Here is a 12,671-nt window from a genome sequence, read left to right on the forward strand (position 1 = left end):
TTGACATAAACAAAGGAAGTAACTTTTCCTGACATCATCAGGTCCTGCAGCTAACCGGCTAGCTTTCAGGGATAACCAGACCGTCCCAGAACCTTCCAGCTTTCCTGGCAGTAGCTAAGGAGTGGATGCTAGCTCTGTTAGCTGATGAGCTAAGGAGTGGATGCTAGCTCTGTTAGCTGATGAGCTAAGGAGTGGATGCTAGGTCTGTTAGCTGATGAGCTAAGGAGTGGATGCTAGCTTTGTTAGCTGATGAGCTAAGAAGTGGATGCTAGCTCTGTTAGCTGATGAGCTAAGAAGTATATGCTAGCTTTGTGAGCTAAGAAGTGTATGCTAGCCCTGTTAGCTGATGAGCTAAGGAGTGGATGCTAGCTTTGTTACCTGATGAACTAAGGAGTGGATGCTAGCTCTGTTAGCTGATGAGCTAAAGAGTGGATGCTGGCTTTGTTATCTGATGAGCTGAGAAGTGGATACTAGCTCTTTTAACTGATGAGCTAAGGAGTGGATGCTAGCTTTGTTAGCTGATGAGCTAAGGAGTGGTGGCTAGCGATGTTAGCTGAGGAGCTAAGGAGTGGCTGCCAGCTCTGTTAGCTGAGGAGCTAAGAGTGCCTGCATGCTGTTGTCAGTTTCTGCAGCCGATCTCCTCCTTGTAGCGGTTTGTTAGCGTGTTAGCTTTCAGCGTTAGCTTGGACAGCACTGCGTGGAGTCCGTTCAGATGGAAATGGAACTGCTTCTCCAGGTCGTCGCCCTCGGCCTCCGCTGGCTGCACCTCCTCCACCTTGTCCCGGTTCTCCACCTTTTCCCGGTTCTCCACACTGTCCCGGTTCTCCACACTGTCCCGGTTCTCCACCTTTTCCCGGTTCTCCACACTGTCCCGGTCCTCCCTAGGGCGCCCGTCCCCCTGCAGGACGCCCCACTCCATGTCGTTCCTGATGGACTTCAGCAGGACGTAGGAGCTGTACATGTCCCCGTCCTGGAAGTAGCCGTTAGCCTGCGGCGCCCTGAGCTCCTCGCCGTGGTCCAGCGGGACGTCCCTCAGCAGGCTGGGCACCATGACGGTCTGGTCCATGTTGTTGACGGCGCCGATGAAGCGGCTCATGGCGTTGAACAGGGAGTTCTGGTTGATGGAGTCCGGCGTCTGCATCATGGAGGACAGCTGGCCTCCAGGAGCAGAATTAGCCGCTAATGACGCTAATGCTCTTTGGAGGATTAGCGCCGATTAGCCTGATCCAGGGTCTGATCAGAACCGGTCCTGGGTCCAATCAGAACCGGGTCCTGGGTCCAATGAGAACCGGGTCCAGGGTCAAATCAGAACTGGGTTCTGGGTCCACTCAGAACCGGGTCCTGGGTCCAATCAAAACCGGGTCCTGGGTCCGATCAGAACCGGGTCCAGGGTCCGATCACAACCGGGTCCTGGGTCCAATGAGAACTGGGTCCTGGGCCCAATCAGAACCCTCCTGGGTCCAATCAGAACCGGTCCTGGACGCTCCAGCGGGTCCGGCCCAGGAAGCAGGTCTCCACCTGGAAGAAGCAGAGAAAAGTTTGGGGAAAAGGTCCGATCCAGGATGGTACCGCCCAGCAGACTGGACCCAGAACCAAACATCTGGAACCAGCTGTTAAACCTTAGGTTCGGCCCACTACAGTGAGCGGAACCGGTCGGAACCGGAAGCTCCTTTAATGGCAGAAAGGTGACGACATACAGGAACTGTCCGACAATGGAACCAGCATCTCCTGCTGTGTTTTTAGGGCGAACTAAGCAGAACAGCACAGAAGTTCGGCAGAACCTCCCGGTCTGATCCACCGAACCTAACACGGATTAATGGGTCAGAACCAGCAGGTCAGAACCAGCCGGTCAGAACCAGCGGCTCAGAACCAGGCGGTCTCACCTCCGCCCCAGGCGGCGCTAATTCCGGGTCCCGCTATCCGGACCGGTTCCGCCCCTCTAGCCGAACCCTCCCCGCTGGAACCGAACCGAACTCTTACCGGAAGCTGGGTCGGATGGTGTTCCGGGTTCTGGTGGTTCGGCGGTCCGAGATCCGAGGAGTCCAGAGAGGTGAGCAGCGGAGCAGCGGTGTGGGAGGAGCTTAGAGGCTCAGGAAGCAGGAGCCTCAGCCAATCACAGGGAGGCATGCTGCAGCCAGCCAATCAGAGGCGGCATGACGTCAGATGGAAAATAACTAATGAATTAGTTTTTATCTGATTCATTCATTTAAACATTTATATTTTATTAATGTTTATGATTGATGTTTGCTCTGATTGGTTCTCAGAGATTTATGACGTGTTTCACACTTTATCAGCTGCTAGACACAAAATGGAGGGAATTTGCTCCCTCAAAAAATGTCCCTCAGTCAGCTGTCCATCCATCTGTCCCTCAGGTTTCCCTTAGACTGTCTGTCCCTCAGTCAGTCTGTCCCTCAGTCAGTCCCTCAGTCAGTCTGTCTGTCGGTCATTGGGCCACATTCAGCCCTCCACCAGATGTTTTCATGTGTTAGTATAGAATACATTTATTCTAAACTTCAGTTGTTGAGTTTTAATATTCATAAATATTCTTTTTTTTGTTCATTTATTTTCTTTTACATTAAAAAACGAATGTTTACATGTAGAAAATGTGAAGCAGATGTTTTCTCATTTACCAGATGTTCTTCTATCTCTGTCTCCATGGTTTGGGTTCTCTGAGGTGTTAGTCTCTGTTATCCAGCTGTGGTCTGTAGTTCTATCAACCAGATGTTCTAACTGGAACCTCCAGATGTTCTAACTGGAACCTCCAGGTGTTCTAACGGGAACATCCAGGTGTTCTAACGGGAACCTCCAGGTGTTCTAACGGGAACATCCGGGTGTTCTAACTGGAACCTCCAGGTGTTCTAACGGGAACATCCAGGTGTTCTAACGGGAACATCCAGGTGTTCTAACGGGAACCTCCAGGTGTTCTAACGGGAACATCCAGGTGTTCTAACGGGAACCTCCAGGTGTTCTAACGGGAACATCCAGGTGTTCTAACTGGAACCTCCAGGTGTTCTAACGGGAACATCCAGATGTTCTAACTGGAACCTCCAGGTGTTCTAACGGGAACATCCAGGTGTTCTAACTGGAACCTCCAGGTGTTCTAACGGGAACATCCAGGTGTTCTAACTGGAACCTCCAGGTGTTCTAACGGGAACATCCAGATGTTCTAACTGGAACCTCCAGGTGTTCGAACGGGAACATCCAGATGTTCTAACTGGAACCTCCAGGTGTTCTAACGGGAACATCCAGATGTTCTAACTGGAACCTCCAGGTGTTCTAACGGGAACATCCAGGTGTTCTAACTGGAACCTCCAGGTGTTCTAACGGGAACATCCAGGTGTTCTAACTGGAACCTCCAGGTGTTCTAACGGGAACATCCAGATGTTCTAACTGGAACCTCCAGGTGTTCTAACGGGAACATCCAGGTGTTCTAACTGGAACCTCCAGGTGTTCTAACGGGAACATCCAGGTGTTCTAACTGGAACCTCCAGGTGTTCTAACGGGAACATCCAGATGTTCTAACTGGAACCTCCAGGTGTTCGAACGGGAACATCCAGATGTTCTAACTGGAACCTCCAGGTGTTCTAACGGGAACATCCAGATGTTCTAACTGGAACCTCCAGGTGTTCGAACGGGAACATCCAGGTGTTCTAACGGGAACATCCAGATGTTCTAACTGGAACCTCCAGGTGTTCGAACGGGAACATCCAGGTGTTCTAACTGGAACCTCCAGGTGTTCTAACGGGAACATCCAGGTGTTCTAACTGGAACCTCCAGGTGTTCTAACGGGAACATCCAGGTGTTCTAACTGGAACCTCCAGGTGTTCGAACGGGAACATCCAGATGTTCTAACTGGAACCTCCAGGTGTTCTAACGGGAACATCCAGATGTTCTAACTGGAACCTCCAGGTGTTCGAACGGGAACATCCGGGTGTTCTAACTGGAACCTCCAGGTGTTCTAACGGGAACATCCAGGTGTTCTAACTGGAACCTCCAGGTGTTCTAACGGGAACATCCAGGTGTTCTAACTGGAACCTCCAGGTGTTCTAACGGGAACATCCGGGTGTTCTAACTGGAACATCCGGGTGTTCTAACTGGAACCTCCAGGTGTTCTAACGGGAACATCCAGGTGTTCTAACGGGAACATCCAGGTGTTCTAACTGGGACATCCAGGTGTTCTAACGGGAACATCCAGGTGTTCTAACGGGAACCTCCAGGTGTTCTAACGGGAACATCCAGGTGTTCTAACAGGAACATCCGGGTGTTCTAACGGGAACATCCGGGTGTTCTAACTGGAGCATCCGGGTGTTCTAACGGGAACCTCCAGGTGTTCTAACGGGAACATCCGGGTGTTCTAACTGGAGCATCCGGGTGTTCTAACGGGAACCTCCAGGTGTTCTAACGGGAACATCCAGGTGTTCTAACTGGAACATCCGGGTGTTCTAACGGGAACATCCGGGTGTTCTAACGGGAACCTCCGGGGGTTCTAACGGGAACATCCAGGTGTTCTAACTGGAGCATCCGGGTGTTCTAACGGGAACATCCGGGTGTTCTAACGGGAACCTCCAGGTGTTCTAACGGGAACATCCAGGTGTTCTAACTGGAACATCCGGGTGTTCTAACGGGAACATCCGGGTGTTCTAACGGGAACCTCCGGGGGTTCTAACGGGAACATCCAGGTGTTCTAACTGGAACATCCGGGTGTTCTAACGGGAACATCCGGGTGTTCTAAGGGGAACATCCGGGTGTTCTAACGGGAACATCCAGGTGTTCTAACTGGAACATCCGGGTGTTCTAACGGGAACATCCGGGTGTTCTAACGGGAACATCCAGGTGTTCTAACTGGAACAATAAGATGTTCTAACTGGAAAATCTGGATGTTCTAACTGGAACCTCCAGGTGTTCTAACTGGAACATCCGGATGTTCTAACTGGAACCTCTAGTCTGATTACTTCAGTATTAAATCAGATACTTTCAGCCATTTTCCAGCTACTTTTGAATTATTTTCTTGGATGACTGCTTTCCCTCCTGCCTTAGCCTTAGTAGGCTTTTATTTTGAAGGAACCAGGTGAGCCTGGCCAGGTGAGACGCCTGATTCGTTGTGATTCATCAGCTCAGCTTCAGAAAACCTTTATTTTCTAAACACAAACATTGAAACTCTTGCAGTTTGTCCACAGTTTGAGCAGGAACACCACCAGAACTGTGGCTCCCCCTGCTGGGCACATTTAAATACTGCACTTAAAACAGAATGAATACAGGAAACAGCCAGACGGTGTTCGTTCCTGCCGGTTTCCCTGGTGACGCCCCAGTCCTCATCGGATGGGCGGAGACAGCAGGAGGTCAGACAGAGGAACCCCCCATGAGGCGGGTGAAGGACACAGCTCAGCCGTCAGACTATCTCATACTGGTTGGTGTTGATGAGGTGAGACAAGCAGCAGGCCAGAGACACTCCAACCACCTGAGACAGGAGAGCTTCATTAGGACCACCGCCTCACTAACAGACCTACCTCAGCCCCTCTGAGATGATGGGGGGGTTCAGTGCCTGGGAGAACGCCACGCCAAAGGTCACGCCTGCAATGATCCCCATGTTGCTCTCTATGAAGGACACCACCAGCTCATAGCAGCCCTGCAGAGACACGGAGACAGGTCCTCAGTCAGTCCACCTGTCCTTCTTCAGGTTGATCAGAACCTGTTGGGGGCGAGGTGGGCGCCTGACCTGTCTGTAGACCTTGCGTGGAGCCAGAGTTGCGTTCTTCAGGTCGGCACCGCTGCACTCGGTGAAGGTAGCGCAGCAGCTGGCAGGGATCCCGCTGACGGGGAAGGTCACACTGCTGAACCAGCTGGTGTAGTTATGCACTCCGCAGCATTTCAACTACGAAGAAAGACCCAGAGAGAAGATGAGAGAGCAGCGAGACGCCCGTTCTGCTTCAGACCACACATAAGTTAGTGCATCGTCTGCATATCACAGGATCAGTATGGATGCTTTTCTCCAGAAGTTTGATCTGGAGGAAAAGAAAAAGTGAAATTGAATAGGGCAGAGAAATGGACCCTGAGGGACGCCACGCTAAGGTTTTATCGCGACCTGAGGCATTTCTTTCATGTTTCATATGCAGCCGTTCAGGGTTGGAACTGGGATACTCACTGTGCGCTGGACGCCGTCCACAGCCATGCTTCTTTCATCGTATCCGTTGTACCACATCACGGCTTGAGAGAAGGAGGTTAAAAAGGTTCCTTTAATCTGTGAACAGAGCAGCGGTCCGTCAGTTCCCTGCGTTGCTGCATGGAGGCTGGGAAGGGAAGCAGAAATGGTTCCCACCTCGTGACGGAAGATGAATCCAGAGATTCCAGCGATGAGTTCAGTAATGAAGACCAGAGACAAAAACAGGGCGTACTGGGGAGAGGTCAGAGGTCAAGAATCAGTCAATGCCTGATGCCTTCAGATGGTTGGAACTGACTCGGAGGAGAGCTCCCACCAGTTTCAGCATCCAGGGGCGGCCCTTGAAGGTGGCGACGCATCCGAAGAGTCCGAACAGGATGATGGCGGCGCCGGTACCTGCGAGGGCGTAGGGAGCATTGGAGGGGCTGTTGGAGATCAGCAACATGTAGGGGCCCAACATGAACTTCCACCATAGACCCACCACCAGCAGGACCACACCTGTCACCTGAGGGGGAGGAGCCAGTGGTCAGATTGTTAGCCAATCACATCTCAGATATTCTTGGACTCAACCTGATTCCTCCATTCCAGAACCGGCTCTGTTTGGTTGTAGCTGGTTTGTCTGAAGCATCTTGCTAACCAGTTAGCATCTTAGTGCTAGCAGGTTCCCAATGGGAAATTCCATTGGGACCAAGTAGCACTAAATTGGTGACTTAGAAACGACGCTGTCAAGGAACGCTATGGACAGAGGAAACATGCAAGAGGAGGAGAGTTTAGTGTCGGAGGTCGTGGATGAGTCTCCTCCGTCATCCATTGTTTATTTAGAGGAGGAAAGCGGGGACGAAGATGTTGTGGAAGAGGACGCCAGGGAGGCAGAAGCTTGGTTTGGTGTAGAAGGCTTCCAGCCGTACATGTTTGAGGTCTGGATCTGATTTTCAACCATAATCCCCCAGATTATGGAGGATGGAGGACGACCAGAGCTGCTCTCAGAGGGTCTGCTTGTTTCTCTTTGTCTCTTAGATCCGAGCATCAGCAGACAGACGGAGTCACAGGAAGGACTGATGATTCAGCAGCTGGTGGCTGACAGCGGACGATGGCAGCAGAGTGACAAAGTAGCAAACAGATGAGAAGAGATGCAGGTAGCGACGCTCGCTGCAAACATCTCAGCAATCTGAGACCGAGGGAGGGCTGACTAAACCAGATCCTTCAGGTTTGCTCTAATGGCCACAGATCAAAACCAAAGATTCTGCCTCAAGGTTCAGAAATCATCGCCTCAGAAACACACAGTGTCTAAATGAATGTTATAATTAGCAGGGATAATGAGGGCCTTAGATCAGCTGAGATGTTTCTGGGTAGATGTCACCCGTTTCTTTGAAGGAAGCCATCGTCAGGTTTGTTTCTGCGCCTCCTGCTCCAGCCTCTCAGAGGAACCAGCAGGCGGCTGATCAGAGGTCAGTCTGTGTGGGACAGGAGATCAGCTGCGGTTCGATCTGCTCCACTTATCAAAGGAGCTTCTCTATCCATCTTCCCACCAACCGTCTCATGTGGCTTCATGGTTTTCCATCAGTGTCTCTGGAAAAATGGCCGAAAGGGTTTCAGACACCAAACCTCAGAAGAGGACAGTGGATCTATAAAGAATCAGCTCCATGTGGTCAGAACGTGGAGCCTCCAGCTGTCAGTCATGGAGATCAGCTCCAGATGACGGACAGGTCTCCATCATCTGTGCTGGACTGGATTTAAAGCTCCAACCAGAACTGGTACCAGGATCCGGGCTACATCCCAGTCCGGTCTCCATGACCTGGACTCACCGTTCTGCAGACCTGCATCTACAGGCCTCAGCAAGGTAGAGACACTTAGCCCGGATCATCAGCTAACATCTACAGAGGAACCAGGAGGCAGGTGGAGATGCTCAGGAAGGGTCTCCTTACTCGCTGATAGTCTGACATCAGCTTATAGACCGATTTAACAACCTGAACATGTCTGCTAACACCAACCACACCTGGCCGATAGGAAGGATGATAGGAATGGAGCTAACTAATAACTAACCAACTAACTACTGACTAAACCAAGGTCCCAGGTGTGTTGAACCAAAGGAACATCTAAACGTTGCCGGATGCCGGCCCTCAGGACCTGGACTAGCCTACCACTGACCTAGCTAATGACAGAACAAGCTAGCTGCAAACCAAACCACCGACCTAAGAACTTTATCAAGATGTGAATGTGAGCCGGGCCTTTGGGTTCTTCTGGGTCAGCAGTGGTTCTGGTCTTGGAACCTTCTGGATCCTGATGTCTGTTCATAACCGAGGCAGTTAGTCAGGCCTGCAGAGATCTAGATGTTCTTCTTGAGATTTTAGTTTTTTCCAGTTGATCTGATTTTAATATAAAAAATGTAAAATAGGCATCAATCCGTAGGAAATGCAAACATCCAGAAGTGGACTCAGAGTGGGACCTGAACCCAGAACCTGAGGCGGGTCACAGGAACCTGGGAGATTCCTCAGACCTCACCGCTCTTCATTATCACCTCCCTGTGAGACCAGCAGCCTCCTCCTCCTCCTCAGGACCTTCTCCTGGAGACACTTTGGTTTCCAATCAGAACCTCTGCAGGACCGGATCAGAGCTCCACCGGGTTAAAGGTCATGATCACCTACCTGCCTGTAGAAACGAGGAGTTACCTGCTGGAGGATCTGAGGAAAAACTCACTGCTTCTTCCTCTGGAGGTCCTAGAGGAGGAGGAGGAGGAGGAGGAGAAGGAGGAGGAGGAGAAGGAGGAGGAGGAGGAGGAGGAGGAGGAGGAGGAGGAGGAGGAGGAGAAGGAGGAGGAGGTTTCTCACCCAGAAGATGAAGGAGTAGAGCAGCAGCAGCATCTTCAGGAAGAAGATCACCGGCTTGGTCTCCATCCTCCTGGGAGCCATCCTCTGACTGTAACTGGAGCTCCTGCTCCTCCTTCTCTGTCTTTCTATAAGCTGAGGGGTAAAAGCTCCCCCTGCTGGGTCCGACTAGAACTGCAGCTTCTTCTGCCTTCAAGCTTTTCCTTCTTCTCCGCCTTTCAGGATCAGTTTGGTCAAAGTGAGGCTGGTTCTGGATCCAAGCTGCTGGAGGTGGGAGTTTTCTGAGGGGTGTGGCTGCTGTGGACGGGGTGTGTGTGTGTGTGTGTGTGTGTGTGTGTGGGGGGGGGGGGGGGGGGGGGGGTTGCTGGTCCCATGGCTGAGCCTTCAGGCAGACTGAAAACCACCAACAAACCCAACAGTCCACATGACCCGCTGGAGGTTCACACCAGAATCAGAATCTGCTCTGATGATCCGTTGGTTCAGAGGTTCTGTAGAGAAACCGGACCTTTGGGACCGGTTTCTCTACAGAACCAGGCTGGTTCTGATGGATCCAGCAAAGCTGCTTGGATCTGTGGGTGGAACCACGGTTCTGTTTAACCCTCAGGGGTCCTGTTTGAGGAGCGGGCCCACAGCCTGATGCTGCCACCGCCATGCCTCCCAGCTGTTGGTCTGTTCAGGAACAGGTTCTTCTCCTGCTGCTCCAGCAGAACCAACAACTCTATTCAGTTTATTTCTATAGCTCCAATTCACATCATGTCATCTCAGGTCACTTTATAGATCCACATCATCCAGATCATCCAGTCAGATTGATTCAAAGTTTTCTATCTAAGGAAAACCAGCTGATTGCATCGACTCATTGACTCTTCAGCAATCCCTCACACTAAGCATGCTTGTAGCGACAGTGGAGAGGAAAAACTCCCTTTGAACAGGAAGAAACCTCCAGCAGAACCAGGCTCAGTGTGAGCGGCCATCTGCTGAGGCCCACTGGGGTTCAAGGAGACAGAAGCAGACATAGAAAAAGAAGCATAGATACAAAAGGCAACTGTAAAAGGTCCAGGCAGATTTAAAAAGGAAAGTTTTAAGCCTAGCCTAAAAGTAGACAGGGTGTCTGCCTCACGGACTAAAACTGGTAGTTGGTTCCACAGGAGAGGAGCCTGAGAACTAAAAGATCTGCCTCCCATTCTACTTTTAGAAGTTCTAGGAACCACTAGTAAACCTGCAGATTGAGAGCGAAGTGCTCTGTTAGGAACATAAGGAACAATCAGATCTCTGATATCAGATGGAGCTTGGCCATTTAAGGCTTTATATGTGAGAAGGAGGATTTTAAATTCTATTCTGGATTTAACAGGAAGCCAATGAAGAGAAGCCAGGATAGGAGAGATATGATCTCTCTTTTTCATTTTCATCAGAACTCTGGCTGCAGCATTTTGGATCAGCTGAAGGCTTTTAACTACAGTTTGTGGACTTCCTGATAGTAAAGAATTACAATAGTCCAGCCTTGAAGTAACAAATGCATGGACTAGTTTCTCAGCATCACCCCTGGACAGGAGATTGCTCATTTCTGCAATATTCCTCAGATGAAAGAAGGAAATTCTAGAAACCTCTTTGATCTGGGATTTAAATGACAGGAATTTAAACAGAGGTTCTTATTGGGTCGGGAGCTGAAGGAGGACAAGGAGGATCTGTCCCCACGCCGTCCTGAAGCAGGATTTTCCAGGAAGACGTCTGGATGTTTGCCGTAGGTGGTGTCTGGTCAGCAGATGGATGAGCATCAGTCACGCTGCACACAGAGGCCCCATTCTCCCCCCATCAATGCAGGTTCTGCTTTATGATGCGTTCAGAATCGCTGCGTTAACCTCGTTTACAACTGGATCCACTGGTGGCGCCGTGGGACCACGGTGGTTCTGTAACGTTCCTCCCAAACATGAGAGAAGAAACAGGGAGGCTGGAGGTGCTACGTCCCATCATTGATCAGTCAGTTCATCCCTGGTTCTGCTCTGATTCTCCTCCTGCTTTAGAACCTCTGATCAATAGTAGTCCATCCATTAGCCTTTAGCATCATTAGCTTCTCCTCCTTGTTTCTGTGGTTCTGACACTACGGCCTTTAATACACAACTACTGTGTGGATCAGAGGAGCCATCAGGAAACATCTTCAGAACAACCACCCACAGCAAGGAGGAGGAAGGAGGCTCCACAGAGCAGAACATCCTGGGCTCTGGTTCTGATCCAGGACATCCTGGGTTCTGGTTCTGATCCAGAACATCCTGGGCTCTGGTTCTGATCCAGGACATCCTGGGTTCTGGTTCTGATCCAGGACATCCTGGGTTCTGGTTAGTCTCCATCCATTTATAACCAACATTGAATAACCTGAACACACCTGATGGCTTCAGGTGATCTGGAATCCTGCTGACATTAGGAGTTCATGTCTTTTATTCATGATCAAATCATTTAAATCAAAGTTGATTTAAATGATTTGATCATATCTCGCCTATCCTGGCTTCTCTTCATTTGCTTCCTGTTAAATCCAGAATAGAATTTAAAATCCTCCTTCTCACATATAAAGCCTTAAATGGCCAAGCTCCATCTGATATCAGAGATCTGATTGTTCCTTATGTTCCTAACAGAGCACTTCGCTCTCAATCTGCAGGTTTACTAGTGGTTCCTAGAATTTCTAAAAGTAGAATGGGAGGCAGATCTTTTAGTTCTCAGGCTCCTCTCCTGTGGAACCAACTACCAGTTTTAGTCCGTGAGGCAGACACCCTGTCTACTTTTAGGCTAGGCTTAAAACTTTCCTTTGTGATAAAGCTTCTAGTTAGGGTGGCTCAGGTTATCCTGATCTATCTCTATAGTTCTGCTGCTATAGGCTTAGACTGCTGGAGGACATAGGGACCCCTTTTTCATCATTCTGCTTCATTCTATCTCTATAGTTCTGCTGCTATAGGCTTAGACTGCTGGAGGACATAGGGACCCCTTTTTCATCATTCTGCTTCATTCTATCTCTATTCTCCCACTCTGCAGAATCTGTTTTCCTTAGATAGAAACTTTGAATCAATCTGACTGGATGATCTGGATCTATAAAGTGACCTGAGATGACATGATGTGAATTGGAGCTATAGAAATAAACTGAATAGAATTGAATTAAATTAGAACCTGATTGTGTTTCTGAATACAGACAGTTTATTTTTTTTAAGGGAGCGTTAGTAACAGGATTAAAACACTGACTACGCCTCAGAGTATCTGTGGGGGGGGGATCTGCATATGTCACCATATTAGTTCTTTTTTTCTGTTTATTTGATAGAAATGAGAAGTAGCTCCTTCAATGATGATTCAGTCAGAGTTAGTCGATCTGTTTGCTGAATCCATGGATCTGTGATTGATTTCATGGTCTGTTGAGGAAAGCTGCAGACCTGCATTTAGTTTGGTTGCTGACACCTGGATTAAGGAATGCAGGAAAGTCAGATTAGACTAGAAAGAGTCTGGATTGATCTCTGATCCTGGACCTGGAACAGAACCCTGGAAGGAGGAGACTCTGGGAACCGTAACCCAGGGAGCACAGCAGGAATGGTGACTGCTGTGCAGATGACGGCTCCCCCTGCTGGTCAGATCAACCCACAGCAGAGCATAGAGGGACGGTGGAAAGGAAAACACTGAGCTCAGGTTGGTTTCATTCACTTTCTTTATTCAGGTGG

The 12,671-nt window shown here is 49.8% G+C and overlaps 2 protein-coding genes across 2 annotated transcripts; both read right to left on the reverse strand.

Annotated features, from left to right (window-relative positions):
• Positions 1-409: 409 nt before the first annotated feature.
• LOC119791535 (mid1-interacting protein 1-B-like) lies at positions 410-1,329 on the reverse strand. Its single transcript, XM_038297687.1, has 2 exons — positions 582-1,329; positions 410-546 (listed from the first exon to the last, which is right to left on the reverse strand). Exon 1 carries the CDS (start codon positions 1,142-1,144, stop codon positions 620-622), a length of 525 nt encoding a protein of 174 aa, XP_038153615.1. The 5' UTR covers positions 1,145-1,329; the 3' UTR covers positions 410-546; positions 582-619.
• A 3,766-nt stretch (positions 1,330-5,095) lies between these two features.
• LOC119791499 (tetraspanin-7-like) lies at positions 5,096-9,220 on the reverse strand. The gene is made up of 7 exons (XM_038297646.1): positions 8,986-9,220; positions 6,474-6,662; positions 6,317-6,391; positions 6,143-6,238; positions 5,717-5,872; positions 5,543-5,626; positions 5,096-5,458 (listed from the first exon to the last, which is right to left on the reverse strand). The coding sequence occupies exons 1-7, from the start codon at positions 9,064-9,066 to the stop codon at positions 5,390-5,392; spliced, it is 750 nt and encodes a 249-aa protein (XP_038153574.1). The 5' UTR covers positions 9,067-9,220; the 3' UTR covers positions 5,096-5,389.
• Between the last annotated feature and the right edge of the window lie 3,451 nt (positions 9,221-12,671).

This window comes from Cyprinodon tularosa, unplaced genomic scaffold, assembly GCF_016077235.1.
Source record: "Cyprinodon tularosa strain WSP-4 unplaced genomic scaffold, ASM1607723v1 ctg1103, whole genome shotgun sequence".
In the NCBI taxonomy this organism is placed as follows: domain Eukaryota; kingdom Metazoa; phylum Chordata; class Actinopteri; order Cyprinodontiformes; family Cyprinodontidae; genus Cyprinodon; species Cyprinodon tularosa.